The sequence below is a fragment of the Xenia sp. Carnegie-2017 genome, unplaced genomic scaffold, assembly GCF_021976095.1.
Source record: "Xenia sp. Carnegie-2017 unplaced genomic scaffold, XeniaSp_v1 HiC_scaffold_24, whole genome shotgun sequence".
Taxonomy (NCBI): domain Eukaryota; kingdom Metazoa; phylum Cnidaria; class Anthozoa; order Malacalcyonacea; family Xeniidae; genus Xenia; species Xenia sp. Carnegie-2017.
The window spans coordinates 2,308,355-2,321,575 of record NW_025813487.1 but is presented as its reverse complement, the minus strand read 5'-3'; the positions used below and the strand labels follow the sequence as shown (position 1 = coordinate 2,321,575).

At 36.4% G+C, this 13,221-nt stretch overlaps 3 protein-coding genes across 4 annotated transcripts in view; 2 read left to right on the top strand and 1 right to left on the bottom strand.

Annotated features, from left to right (window-relative positions):
* LOC124451512 overlaps positions 1-13,221 on the top strand; it is an 89,717-nt gene that overhangs the window by 23,460 nt on the left and 53,036 nt on the right. The window lies entirely within an intron of this gene.
* Positions 1,347-1,892, bottom strand: LOC124451295. Its single transcript, XM_047001916.1, has 2 exons — positions 1,749-1,892; positions 1,347-1,670 (listed from the first exon to the last, which is right to left on the bottom strand). Exons 1-2 carry the CDS (start codon positions 1,890-1,892, stop codon positions 1,347-1,349), a joined length of 468 nt encoding a protein of 155 aa, XP_046857872.1.
* LOC124451294 overlaps positions 8,404-13,221 on the top strand; it is an 8,308-nt gene continuing 3,490 nt past the window's right edge. Inside the window, exon 1 of the mRNA XM_047001915.1 lies at positions 8,404-9,571. Coding sequence (XP_046857871.1) covers positions 8,404-9,571 — 1,168 coding nt within the window. The remainder of the gene's footprint in view (positions 9,572-13,221) is intronic.

Sequence of the window (13,221 nt, the reverse complement as noted above, 5' to 3'; positions counted from 1 at the left end):
CACGAACTGTTGTTGCGCTCGTTTTATTTAATACTCCTCTTGTTCCAACACCTAATCCGTAGTCAATGCTCCATTTCTTTTCTTCGTTGGGTTAAGACAGTTTTGCGTAAACCGTGCCATCCATCCAAAAATTCTGATTATTTTATGTCGCTCGAATTTATTGAGAATTTGGTCAAGACAACGGTTTTCAACAGTCAGAAATGATAAATCCCGTTTGATCTTCTTCTCTGCGTTGCTATACTCAGTAGCGTTCGTCACGAGAGAAGGGAGCCAGTCTTGGGGTCGAGTCTGCCAGGATGGTCGCTTCCACCAAAGATCACACTTTTCTACACTACCGCCACAACTTCCCAAATCTATTGGATTTCCGCAGTTGGTACGTGCCTCCAAGATACATTGGAATGACTTTGAATTTTCTTTACTCTGTTCGCTACAAATTGCCTGTACTCTCCATCATCTCTCAACCAATGTAACGCGACGGTGCTGTCTAGCCAACAGGTAATTTTTCTACAACCTTAAATCCATACAATGCTTTTCTAACGTTTACCGCCAAGTTGATAGCCATATGTCCTGACACAAGCTCCAATTCAGTGATGGTTAAATTCAATTTTTGCCAAACAAGATTTCGCTGCTACGAGGCTTTGGCTCCCTCCAGATGATTGCTTAATTACTGCATACACTGCCCCTTTTGCTACTTGCATCACCAAATGCGTGAATCTTAACTTCTTTAATGTTCTCTTAATGAGAGATATGCTGCTCTGGAAGGAAACAAATCGAGGTAAATTCCTTTCCCACTTTAAAAACTGTTTTGCAAACTCCTTAGGCAACGATTCGTCCCAATTGAACTTTATTTCACAAACATGACGATATGTAATCTTACCCACAAGTGCAGTGGCGTAACTAGAACGTTAATTGGGGTTGGGATATATTCCGTTGTGCCTTACTGATTTCTGTTGAATATAATTTGAATTTCAAAGAAATCAGTAGGGCACAACTGAATATACATATCCCTCCCAATTAACGTTCTAGTTACCTCTCGCAAGTGTCATGGGTGATACCAGTCCTAGCGGATCGTTAATCTTAGCCAAATACGCTAGTATGCCTCGTTTCGTCAACACTGTTGGAAATTCAAGAAACAATACTTGTAACACGTCGAGCAACATCTCCCATTTGAGCCCCAACAACTTACATTCGCCCTATGTTGAGTTTCCTTCTAGTTGTCGTTTTGAAAATGATAACTCGTCATCCTTGTTATCTGTTTCCAGATCCTGAACATTAGAATGCCATTTATGTAGTGTAAATTTCGCTTTGTCAAAAATCTCCCCCGCTGCACTCTTTAACTCTCTCGCCTACTCGGTGACAGATGCTCCCGAAATCAAATTGTCCACGTATAAGCTCTTGCGAATATCCTCGACGACCTCGGGATAACGGTTTTCTAAGATGTTAAGGTGTTCCTGGAGCACTCTGTTGAGAAAGAAAGGCGATGGTGTTAGCCCAAACACCACTTGAATGAATCGAAGCACTTCTATTTCACTACTGTTGACGTTCTTGATCCAGTGAAAACGTAAGGAATCTTGTTCACTTTCACGCACTCGCACCTGTAGAAAGGCCTTTTTCAGATCTCCAGCGATAGCTACTGCATGAAATCGATTACGGGCAATGACGCTCAAGAGCTGATTATGTAATGGTGGTCCAGTTAGCAAACAGTTGTTGAGAGAAAATTACTACACTCACTTGCAGACGCATCGTACACAATTCGTAGTTTCGTAAGTTTCAGCGTCCTTCATTACGACTGCTTTGTGTGGCAGATAGAATTCCTTTCTCTTCGCTTTATGATTCCCTTTCTCAACAACTCCTAGCTGTAGTTGTTCTCGCATCACCGCGTCATACTCCATTAACGTATTTTCACGTTTCAGTTTGCATAAAAGAGAATTAAGGCGTCTTAAGCTTCCGTTACGATTACAAGTTAATGATGGATGATTAGGTTTCCATGGTAACGAGGTCTCATACCATCTGACGTCCGAACGTATTAAAGGACACATGCAACATAAAATTTGGATTGTTATTTTTGTACTTTACATAAAGATATAGCTCCAACTAGTAGTTCACGAAAGTTTGAGACTCAAAGTATAAATATTTTTGAAGATATGGAGGTTCAAAGTTGATGCTTTACTGATAACGTATTGAAAATGCCCGACGAGCTAACGACGGCTACCGATTGGAAAAAGGTAGTTGTGACGTAATAGTTGACATTAGCTAAACGCGGTCAATTGCGCGCTTCGTTCAAAATATATTGGTAACTTCTTTGCCTGTATAAACAACACGACAATTTAGCATTGAAAATATGGTTTATTGTGCCGCATTTAATTGTATAAACGGTTCTTCTAAGAACCACCAAACGCAGCAAAAGGTTTCTTTTTTTCTTTTCCCGAAAACAAGCGCATGCGAGATATTTGGATTGAAAAAATCCGACGCAAAAATTTGAGGCCAACAAAAAGCTCAAAATTGTGCTCGCAACATTTCGAGAGTTCGTGCTTCGTGCAAAATTTTGAAGCGATGCAATCAGTAGGATGGACAGCAGGACGGCTTCGCCTTAAGAAGGACGCTGTACCCACGATTTTTTAATACTTTGTGGAACCCACAAGTGTAGCATCTAAAAGGAAGCAGCCAACAAATGTTAGAACTGCATTTGAGAAGAGACGAAGGCAAGAGGTGATTATTATAGTTATAGTTAGCAATATTTGTTTACATTTATCAAAAACTAAGCTATACAGCATTACTAAATTGAGGACAATTTTATAATTTTAGATTATTGACGACGTTCTAGCAGAACATGACGACTTTCTTGAAGGCGACGACCACGATGTGTCGACATCGACTCGAAATGTTTGTGCGTTTTACCACAAAGGAAGTTTGTTTAAGATAAAGATGTCAAGATATATGTAGACAGCGAAACACAAACATATATAGTGGTAACTAATTCAGACTAATGTCGTTTGATCTTTTCTTTGTTATTTTAACTCACAGAAAATTTCTTGTACCTTAGAAGCGCAATGTGAAACGCCAAGCAGCCTTAACAATCCGTCCGCAAAAACACCTTAAGGTCAAGAACCACTCAAACAAAAGTGCCAAATATGATAAGTAGAGGTATAGACTTTCCATTTCGGCCGTTTTGATTTGTGTGAAAAATCCAGCAATACGATAATTTTATTTAAAAGTTGAGTTAATTTCAACAAAAAATCATAGCACACAGACGACGTCATGTAAAATTGAACATTTTGAGGATAGCGCTGTATGGTCTGATACAGAAAGCACGTCGACGATGAGCAATAGCTACAATGGATCAGACTCTCACTTCTTTTCTTCACTTTCAGGCATAGGTTCAATGTCATGTGTGTACACGACCATAACTGTTTTTTCGACAGCTTCGTTTGTACACACTGTGGCAAACTCTTCCTCTTGTGTGATACAATTATGATGGCCATGTATCAGAGGATCAGTATTGCTTACCTCTTGGCAACATATACTTTCCCGTCCTGTACTCGTGACCACACAAAAGCCACACTCGCGTCTAAAGATAAAACATTGTTTTACTTTGGGTAAAACAATGAAGCATCAATAAAATGCAACTAACCATTCAACATTTCTAATTCTGTGAATGTGTTTATCTTCGCTTTCCGATGACGGAGTATAATCATCATTATGACCACCTTATGCGTTGGCAAAAGTCTCAAACATGTAAGGTTGTACCTCATTGTTATTGATGACAATATCATAATCGGCATCTTCTTCGGAAGAATCCATTAATTTTGATAAATAAAAAACAGTAATAGCAAACTACCGAAAGCCGTGCAAGTCGTAGAACGATATAAGAACGATGCTTGTTTATGTCAACTAATATGTCACTCTTTCCCAGTTCCCAGACTTAAACAATCTCACGGCGTTTTAGCAATGGTCATCGAATATCGTGTTTTTACCGATTATAACCCTAAATATCTTTTGAAATATTTTGCAGACGACTTTGAAACTTGGTACGTCTTATTTTCACGCTATAAGCATTACAATAAAATAAAGTTGTCTTCTAGCTTGCATGTGTCCTTTAAATGTTCTTTGAATTCTTCCATAACCATTGAACTAGTTCCTGAATAATCTGCCAAAACTAAGACATCTAATGCACACAAGTCTGATACTGAACAAGCGACTCTTGCTCATCGTTTCCAGGTGACATTACTGCCCAACCAAATCGATCACGTTCTGCTACCGGTTCCCCAATACGTCCTACTTTGAGTTTCTTAAGGGTGCGTATTTTAACGTAATCATTAACTCCTAAAATTATATGAATCGGCAACAGCCTTTTCTCGTCAACGTCGTTCATATGTACTCCATTTAGATGGGGAAATTTCGATAAAGTCTCCTTGTAACAAACGTTTTCCACGAATACCAACTCTTTTTTATCAATTTTTGTCACGTTAACTTTGAGACTGAAGTCATTCATCAAGAATTCCATATTCATCTCGTACACTTGCATTTTTCTTGTTGTAATCCAGATTAACATGGCAATGTGACGCAGTCAGTAGACTTTAACTTTAAATTAGTGAGGTTAACAGCTGTCCTTGAAGCGTAAGAGTGGCTTGCACTGCTGTCCAATCGAGCCCGGAACTTAAATCTATTGATATGTAAACAACAACTTTGATTTAGTGACGTTAACAGCTGTCCTTGAAGTTTAGGAGTGGCTTGCACCGCTGTCCAATAGAGCCCGAAACTTAAGTCCATTGATATGTACAACAAGAACTTTGATTTAGTGAGGTTAACAGCTGTCCTTGAAGTGTAGGAGTGGCTTGGACCGCTGTCCAATAGAGCCCGGAACTTAAATCCATTGATATGTACAACAACAACTTTGATTTAGTGAGGTTAACAGCTGTCCTTGAAGTGTAGGAGTGGCTTGGACCGCTGTCCAATAGAGTCCGGAACTTAAATCCATTGATATGTACAACAACAACTTTGATTTAGTGAGGTTAACAGCTGTCCTTGAAGTGTAGGAGTGGCTTGGACCGCCGTCCAATAGAGCCCGGAACTTAAATCCATTGATATGTACAACAAAAACTTTGATTTAGTGAGGTTAACAGCTGTCCTTGAAGTGTAGGAGTGGCTTGCACCGCCGTCTAAAAGAGTCCGGAACTTAAATCCATTGATATGTACAACAAGAACTTTGATTTAGTGAGGTTAACAGCTGTCCTTGAAGTGTAGGAGTGGCTTGCACCGCCGTCTAAAAGAGTCCGGAACTTAAATCCATTGATATGTACAACAAGAACTTTGATTTAGTGAGGTTAACAGCTGTCCTTGAAGTGTAGGAGTGGCTTGCACCGCTGTGCAATAGAGCCTCAAACTTTAATGCATTGATATGTATAACAACCACAGGATGTATCACCAAACACTTTCCAATATGGTTTGCAGTCATCCCTGGTTCTTTGGACTCTTTAGGGTTTTCATTCTTATCACAAATGGAGGTGAGATGCTTACCTTGACAGATTTGACATCTTGTTTTGCTCATACAATCTGCTACTCTATGTTTTGGTCCTGCACAATTGAAGCACAGACGCTTTTCTGCCAAAATTTTCTTTTGATTCTCGCTTCTAACGACTTTTTTGCACTTAACTGCTTTATGATTTCCAGAACAGGAGAAGCAGCCCTTGTTCTGATGCTCACAGCCATTTTCACCATGATTGCTTGCCATAATTGATCTCCCTCTCTCTTTTGGAGTCCTTTTGCCCCGGTCCTTTATAGGATTGTTGCGGGTCCTTTTCCCTAGGGATTCGACAAACTGTGTGAAGTTCCATTTATCCCAATCTTCATTCATGAGTGTCAACTCACTCTTAATAACAGCTAACATTTCAAAGGTAAATCGAACGGCTGCATCAGGCTTATCGAGACATTTTAATGTTTGCAATGATTCAACATTATACAAAAGTGTTTCATACAAGTTGTGAATTTTTCCCACAACTCGTTCACCGATTGTTGGCAGCTCAAGTATACTTTTCGCATAGGCACTTATAACTTCTCCTTCATCACCATATTGTTTCTCTAGAATACCTATGGCTTGATTATATCCTTCTTTGTAAAAGGGAGACCATCTATTAACTTTCTCACCTTCAATTCAATTAACTCTTTTAGATAGGAGAACTTAGTACCTGGATCAACATTTGATTTATCTATTTGAGCCCCCCGGAACCTGACCCAGTCTCGTGGTATCCTATCAAACTTAGTTGTAACGAGTTTTGGCATCTTTACTGTACTAGATCCCTCACTGCTAGAACTTGATCGAGAATCTTTCAGCTTTTGTTGAAATTCGAAATCGAGTTTCTGCCTTTCTGCATCTGCCTCTTTTTTTTGAAGTAACCATTGCTTAGTTAGTTCTCTTTCAAATTTCAGTTTCTGTTGCTGCTCCAATTTCACAAAATCTTCCTGTGCTGCCAGCTCAACTCGTTTCAACTCGTTAGTGATGTGTCGTATACATTGTTCAGCCTCAGTTAATAAGTCGTCCACTTCCTTCGACCACTCTTGCACTTCTTCTCCAGTTTTACCATTAGTAAGTATTTTATCTTAAATACATTCCTTCAGTTGATTTACTGCTGTTGAGCTTGTTGCAAATGACAACCACTGTCATTCCATGGCCTCCTTATCTCCTTTAGACACGATATATTCAGATCTATTCATGTGTAATTTTGAGGTTTTTGACTTGGCAGTTAGGTTGGTAAGATTTACTGCCATCTTTAACAATTTGTACTAAAAATCTTTGCGAAAGATCAGGAGAAATTTGTCCTTTCGATCAATTTAACGTCAGAGTATGTATGCTTACACGTCGTATATTTTCCGATTTAAGCCCGCAGTATCGTCCTAATCCTTTTCAATCCCCGGGGTCGCTACTGTTTCAAAACAAGAAAATGTTTCATCGAAGTTTCCTAATTTACTCACACTCTCAGGTTGATATTTTTGCTTTATTTTTAAAACAAAGGAAATACGGTTATAAGCAACATACGAACATCATTATTATTTTCATCTCCCAAAAAACAAAACTCACGTGATTAGTCTTTTCACAAAAATAATGCGCCTCCCCATTTGGACACATGAAAACTGCAAAATTGAAGTTTATAGAAAAAGTAATGAATGATTTGTGTATTATTATATCATTTATCAATTGTTAAGTATTTAAAAATTCTTGTAGCATCTTCAAACGGAATCACGCTATAAGTAATATCATTATGAGCAGACATGTGGTTAGGATGTAAAATTTGGGGGATTAACAACATTTTTTTGGGGGGGAGGGGGGACAGTTGTAGTCGTCAAGTTATACTGTAATAAAACAATAATATAATTTATCGTTTGTTACTTTTAGTGGGTAGCCGCTGTGCATGCACGGCTATAAATGACTTGTAGTACTAATTTTAATTCATCCTTTAACTTTTGTAAACATTTTGTACATTTTAAATTATACCTTTTTTCACAAACTCATTCGTTATTTCTAGAATAAAAAATGGTTTCGCCACCTAATAAATAAAAAAGATTGAGGAAAATGCATCTCGTTGTGCTCATTTTGTACATTGCAAATTGATGCTTTTTGCACAAACTCGTTCTTCATTTCTAGCTTGAAAAATGGCTCAACCACCTCAAAAACTTAAGTTTGAGGAAAACGGATCTCGTTTAACCAAACTCTTAATAAATAAAGGAACACAAGCCTTAAAAACAACATTGCAATTCATTATAAATCTTCAATCATCAAACTTAAAAGATAAACTTTATGATCCTTCTACCAAGAGTAAATTGACATCACTAAAATTCAAAGTTATCAGCAAAGAGCAATGGAACCTTCTTTACCCGTCAACTGGCTCACCTGACATTGAAAATTTTGATGTTTCATTATTGACTGTCTTGTTGAGAAATACATGTAATCTAACAGCGCCACATGGTGGATGGAATAATCTTCCTTCCTCTTCAGATACCTCAATCTCAGCAAACATTGCAAGAATAAAGTTTTATCGAAACGAAGTTTACGGTCACATAACTAAAACTAGTTTAGATGATAGTAAGTTTGAGTACTTGTGGCAGAAAATTTCAAAAGCATTGATTGGTCTGGGTATTCAACAAACTGAAATAGATGAATTAAAGAAAGCTCCACTTACTGCCGATGAGGCAAATTATAGTGAAATGTTAAAAAACTGGTGTACTGTTGCTGAGAAAACAAAAGAAGATGTGGAAAATATAAAAAATGACGTGGAGGAAATTAAAGAAATTGTGTCAACAAAAGCTGATGTAGCTGAAATTACACAAGAGATGGCTACAAAAGCTGATGTAGTAGAAATTAAACAAGAGATGGCAACAAAAGCTGATGTAGCTGAAATTACACAAGTGATGTCAACAAAAGCTGATGTAGATGAAATTGCACAAGTGATGGCAACAAAAGCTGATGTTGCTGGAGTAAGAGAAATGTTACAGGACAAAATATGCTCAGATTTTCAGAAACCTGGAATGTGTAATTTTATTGGTCTTATAAAAGATCATAACAAGAAATACCTTAAAGGAACTAGACAATGGTTATTTGAAAAACTCGACACTTGGTTTAACGATAGAAGTGAAGATGCTTCTAATGTCATGATTTTGATTGCCGGTCCTGGCGTTGGTAAGAGTGTGTTTGCTGCTGAGTTGTGTCGACGATATTCTGAAAAGAAGAAACTTGCTGCTTCTCATTTCTGCAGATATAATCGATCAGATGAGAGGAATCCTCGAATGTTGATAGAATCATTGGCCAGTAGCATGTGTTATACAATATCAGATTTTAAAAGTAAATTGAATGAAGAATTACAGAGAAAACATTCCTACGAATCAGTCACCGATGCATTCCGTGTTTTATTAAATAATCCATTGCATTCATTAAAAGATCATAAACCAATGCTTTTGGTTATTGATGCCTTAGATGAAAGTCAAGTTGATGGCAAAAGTGAATTGTTGGAATTGATTGCAGAAGAGTTTGACCGACTGCCTAAATGGATTAAAATCTTCATCACCAGTCGTCCAGAACTTCCTGTTCAAAGGAAGTTGAAAGACATGAATCCTGTGGAAATTACAACTCATCCTCGTGATGAAAACAACGAAGAAGACTTGCACAAGTATTTGAGACATGAATTGAGTCATCCGGCCAAGAAAAATAGTGATGATGCTTCCCTGTCAATAATTAAAAAATTGAAGGCCTTAGTTTTGGGACATCAGTCAAAGGATTTGGTGCAGGAAGATCTTTACGAGTCATTAGTTGATAAATGTGAGGGATCATTTCTTTATGCGTATTACGCACAACTGAACTTGAAGGAAGAAAATATTGAGCTTACTTACGAAAACATTCAACAATTGGTCCCTAGTGGGTTAAGCGGTTTTTACACAAAGCAATTTAAAAGAGTAAAAGAATTGTTAACGAAGGAAAGTCCCAGAAATTCTGTTATCTCAGAAACTACTTTCATGCAATTTCTTGAATTGTTGGCTGCCTGTCTTGAGTTTTTACCATTAACTTTACTGTTTAGCTATTTAGGTTTTTCTGGTGACATCATTGAATCGTTATCTCAAATTTTGCCAGTTTACGATGATTGTTTAACCGTGTATCACAAATCTCTAATTGATTGGTTGAAATCAGATGGTTATGAACAGCATGAGTTTACAGTTAATCCAAAAAATGGTCATAAGTTCTTATGGCATGCTTGTGAGAAAGTGTTTGAACAAATCAAGTCGATGAACATTTTTGAAGATAAGATGAACACTGCTATGATTAAATATGCTTTGAAGAATGGAATCTATCATATGTCAAAATGTGGTGAAAATGTTGACGTTAGCTGGGCAGTAGATGTCAAAGTGTATTGTGCGAGGTTAATGTTTGTGGAAGACATTAAGTTGGTTAACATTTGGTCTGAATTGTTTAAAATCATTAAGGAACTACGAACTTTCTTGAGAAAAGATGTACTTGAGGAACTACTATTTTATTTGATTAGGCCAATAGGATCTGCATATAAGTATGACTTTGATATTAGCTTAAGCTATTTACAAACTATTGCAAACAGAATTGATGTTAGTAACGAAAAAAGATCAATGGCAAGGGACTTATTGAAACAAGGAAATTTTTCTTGGTTTGAGGATTTAGACACAACATATTTAATAAACCATCATCATTTGACTGTCTCCTTGCGTGCTAACGTTACATCTCTTTGTGTGTCGTCCGATGAAGAACTTCTTGCTGTAGGATATGAAAATGGTCAAATATCTATTTTTGAGCTTCCAGAATTTACAGAAAGATGCACTCTAGGCACTGCACTTAATGATTCAAGGTTCGATAAGTGGGATGATGTAGACGAACTTATTTCCTTTGGTGCCATTTATTACCATCCAACATCTTGGGAATTTTGTTATGTACGTGGAAACATCTGTTGTTGCTCCTTTTCACCTACCGGAAATAGACTGGTAACTAGTGATGGATCTACTGAAGTAAAGTTGTGGGACGTTAAGAATGGACGTTCGTTATGTTTACAGTCAGATGATGTCGTTAATCATTGCTCTTTTTCAGATTCTGGTTTGTTTATTACAGCAAGATATGATGGATATGAATCTAAAGATGTGTTCACTGCATGGAATTCATTAACTTTGCAAAGAATTGATCGACGCTGCGTTGTTGATTACCACGAACTACAATTCACCCATAAATATTCAGAGTTCCTTGGTGCAGTCATTGGATCTCGTTCCTATGTTTTTCAATTCCCAAAGGCAACCGATGTTTTTTCAAGTAAAAAGGATTATCCATCATCTTTACAATTAATGACAACACACAATTCTCGTAAATGTATTTTGTATCATACTAATCAGGATGTAAAGCTTTCTGAAATCACTCAGTTGACGAAATACAACGATCGAGGAGTAATGTGTTTCCCAAGACAAAGGTGTCGTTGTTATAAAAGGATTCTTGAAGTAGATTATCCAATCTCGTTTAAGGAATTTTACGTTGTGCCGTATCTTTCCAAGCTTAAAGTTTTCAAAACTGATCATCTTTGGAGACCTTCATTTATCTTTGAGATATTTGAAATTAAATGTTGTTGTTTTTCACCGGATGGATCTTTTTTTGCTGCTTTCGCTGTTGGTGACCACGTCAATATTCATATTTGGAGTATTGAACGTTGCACTATTATTCAAACCGTACCAATTGAACTGAAGAATGCATTAGGATGTTGGTGGTCGGATGGTTTACTGTGGATATGGGATGGTTCTGATCATCTTACGAAGATATCAATTTCGTCTGAAAATTTTGTAGATTCTACTCAAGCAAAGTATGTTAACATTGGATTTAAACCTTGGAAAATCTTAACATTTGGTGATGTCTTAGTTTGTAAAGACCATAAAGGTTTTGTTCAAGTTGTTAGAATTACCAAGGGTGAGATAAAATACAACAAAAGACTTCCTGTCGACAGTTTTGAATTGAAAGCAGCAGCTGTATCACCTGATAATTCTGTTATTTTAACTGTAAACAAAACAGAATACACATTATGGGAATGGGGAATTAACAACAATGAACTTTACTTGAAACCTTGGCATACTGAAAAATTACCCATAAAAGCTGTCATTAAAAAATTTGTTCGAGAACACATAACTGTATATGATCTAGAGTTCAAATGCTACATAAGTGACAGTAAACAAGCAGTCATAACATTTTGCAAAGAAATCAAATTTATGAACATTTATGTAATTAATGTTGACGACAGCGGTGATGTGAATGAGATTTTGCACGATGTCCGTGGCTGTCTCTTGCACTCTAACCTAATCGTACGCAAATCTTATTGCATTGGAGTGTTTGATATGTCATTGGTTGCTGTAGATTTAAAGAGGGTGAAGTATGCGCAAAATTGGGGAAGATTATTTTATTATATATAACTATAATTCCAATACAGAAGATAGCTTATAGTGAAAGTTTATATAGCAGAATTCGATTTTTAAACTTAATGTTCCTGAATAAAATACATCAACTCAAACTTTAATAGTAAATTCAAAACCTTTTGAGAAAATTGCACATAGACGTTTAAGGTCGATGATTGCTTGTTTCACCTTCTATAGTTTTTCAGACAAAGTATAATTTATTCTACCAGGCAATCTTTAAGAATTTTCAACAATTGATAACGTTAAATGTACAGTTCCAACTTGTGACAATTGTAAACATAACAAAAACATTTTTTACTACTATAAATATTAAAGCTCACCAAAGTGCTTTAAAAAGAGCCATTTAATAATAAAAATGACGTATAAAGGAATATTTTATTTTAGTAGTAACGTTTCATCTTGTTCTCAAGATATCACTCAGAAATTGAATTATAAGTGTAGTGGTATTTGTATATGTAATAGCTATTTATTATACATTAAATGAAAATGGTGGGATGAAAAGATGAAGTAGTGGATAATGGAAATCACTGAAAGAAACAAAAAAAAACACACACAATCACAAAAAGCATGATGGCAGGTTTTGTGAATCTCCACTTATCCTTGGCTTTTATTATTCATAATAAGAATTTCCTTCCGTCTGGTATATACCTGGTCAATATTCTGAAGAAACATTTACTAATGATCTTAAAGATCCTTCTGTTTTAAACATTCAATGATTTTCTTAGTTCTACGTTTGGAGCATCTTATGAAAAACAGTGCTGTATAGCGTGTGTTGTTGTCTTTTAACGATTAGTAAACAACTATGTAAACATTGGAGTTTTTTTTTCGTAACAACATGTTTCAACATCTCGTGATGTCACCTTAGTATTAGTGACAATATTATGCATATGATATTATATATGATAGTATGAGATGGTGCAGTACTGGTTTAAATTATGGTAAATGAGAGTACATGTAGTAAAGTTAATGAATTAAAGGGCTTCTTTAATTCAAAATTTCAAAATCTTATGTTTTTAAGTTTTTCTTTACTATACAAAAGTGAGATAAAATATCTAGTGGGATACTAAGGATAAAGTAAGAAATTTAAGGAGGAGGCGACCCCCTTCCTTCCTTCTCCCAGACTACTGTATATTGAATAATCTATGTTACATTGAGGTTTAACTTGGTAAAATTTGAGGCTTTAGGGCTGTTTACACTATATACAGGATTTGCTCATATCACGACATCTTCATTTGTTTTAAAGTTGTAACAGTTTGGAGTAAATGCTTA